Genomic DNA, 1780 nt, shown 5'->3' with positions numbered 1-1780 from the left:
TACAACACTTGGATTCTGACAAGACCTTCAAGGTCAATGGACAAAGACTCAAACCATACTATGGGGGAGAGTCGGAGCGTTCAAGGGAGTCCATTTCGTTACAATCCACTTGAAGAAAGAAAAGTGGACCGTCAAGCTTAGGACGTTAAACCAGCGCTTGATGGGAGGCAACCCATCGTAGGTATATTTTTCTTTTCGTTACCTTTGCATTTATTTTATAAAAAATGTGGGCATTACTGATTTTAAGTCCCACACAAAAAAAAAAATCGGTAACCGATTTCATAATTCGGTAACCGAAATTCAGACATGAAATCTGCTCTTCGCCCCTGGAAAAATCGGTGACTGAAACCTCTAAATCGGTAACCGATTCCTCTTGTAATTCAAAAAATTTTGACCGTTGTCTGATTTCGGTGACCGATACACTGCAATCGGTAACCGATTATAAGGTGAATTCAAAAAAAAATATGGCTGTTGCAGCATTTCGGTAACCGATTTACATCCATCGGTGACCGATTATCCGAGCTTCTATAAAAACAACCTTCCCCTTCTTCCATTTTCAGACTTCCACAAGTAAGGTTATGCTGCCCAAACCTTCATATACCGAAATTCCTTTCTTAATCTTCATCTTCTACCTTTCTTAACCTTCATATACCATCAACACAACCACAAATTCACTACAAACAACCAACCCTTTAACCTAACCTTCCAATCTCATCAAATCTCATCCAACCATCACAACACAAAACCTAACCCCAATTTTTCCCAATTCACACACTTTCCATTCAATTCATCAACAACTATGGCCAAAGACAAAAACCCAACTCAAGAACCTACCAACAAGAGGAGTAGAGGGAAAAGATCCACCGGAACCTCTTCTCAACTACCACCACAACCTCAACCACCCATTCAACCACCATATGACCGTTTTAAGTCACAAGAGGCAGAGGATAGATACCATGTGATCAAAAAGCGTGTGTTTACCAAGGAGAGAGGGTTCGATTTTGACAATTTGTCTCGTTACCCGAATTTTGAACAAAAGATCCATGAGAAGCAGTGGGAAGGGATAGTTGCAATGGTGACCCCGGAAAGTAATCAAAGCATAGCATTAGAATTCTTGGCTAATGCGTTTGTTGAAGGGAGTACCAAGAGGCATGCAATGGTGAGAGGGAAAGAGGTGAGTTATGCTCCGAGTGATATTGCTAGAGTGTTGGGGCTACCAAGGCCAGAGGAGTGCGAGGTTGTGCGTAGAAGGAAGGAGTTGTCTGGAGAATCTACCAAGGCACAGTGGGATGCATTGTTGGATGGTTTGATGAGGGAGGGTACCGGTTGGAAAGGACAGGGAGGGCGGCCCCAGAGAATTGATACCGTGGATCTGCTGCCCGAGTACAAAGCATGGGCATCTTTCATTCTCACTACTATTGAGCGGACATCGGCGAAAGCAGAGATGACCCGTGCTCGTGTTTACATTCTGCTTGCTTTACTATCTGACAAGGAAATTGATGCAGCGTCCTTAATGTATCACAGTTTGAAGGAGCTTATATCTACTACCAGGGCGACATTGGGGCACTGTTGTTTGATTAACGCTTTATGCAGGGATGCACATGTTCCAACAGAGGCTTCTGATGTGTTTTTGACATCCCAGCTACCTATCTCCAACAAGGTTATGCGAAAATTTGAGAAAGATCAAGAAGAGTTTGAGTGTGGGCTTGCGCAGTAGGAGGGGCAGCAAGGTCAGCCTCAGATGATGGAAGAAGATCAGGTGCCTCCGGTGCAGCCACCT

The 1780-nt window shown here is 43.8% G+C and overlaps 1 protein-coding gene across 1 annotated transcript in view; it reads left to right on the top strand.

Annotated features, from left to right (window-relative positions):
* LOC146917515 (uncharacterized) overlaps nucleotides 1-260 on the top strand; it is a 6844-nt gene extending 6584 nt beyond the window's left edge. Inside the window, exon 2 of the mRNA XM_085721887.1 lies at nucleotides 1-260. This exon is cut by the window's left edge and continues 5333 nt beyond it. Coding sequence (XP_085578013.1) covers nucleotides 1-113 — 113 coding nt within the window. The 3' untranslated portion in view covers nucleotides 114-260.
* The last annotated feature ends 1520 nt before the right edge of the window (nucleotides 261-1780 follow it).

The sequence above is a fragment of the Medicago sativa genome, chromosome 6 (assembly GCF_051527215.1).
Source record: "Medicago sativa cultivar Bolivia chromosome 6, Bolivia_mono, whole genome shotgun sequence".
Taxonomy (NCBI): domain Eukaryota; kingdom Viridiplantae; phylum Streptophyta; class Magnoliopsida; order Fabales; family Fabaceae; genus Medicago; species Medicago sativa.
Note: the sequence above shows the minus strand (reverse complement) of the source record. Positions and strands in the feature narration are given on the sequence as shown.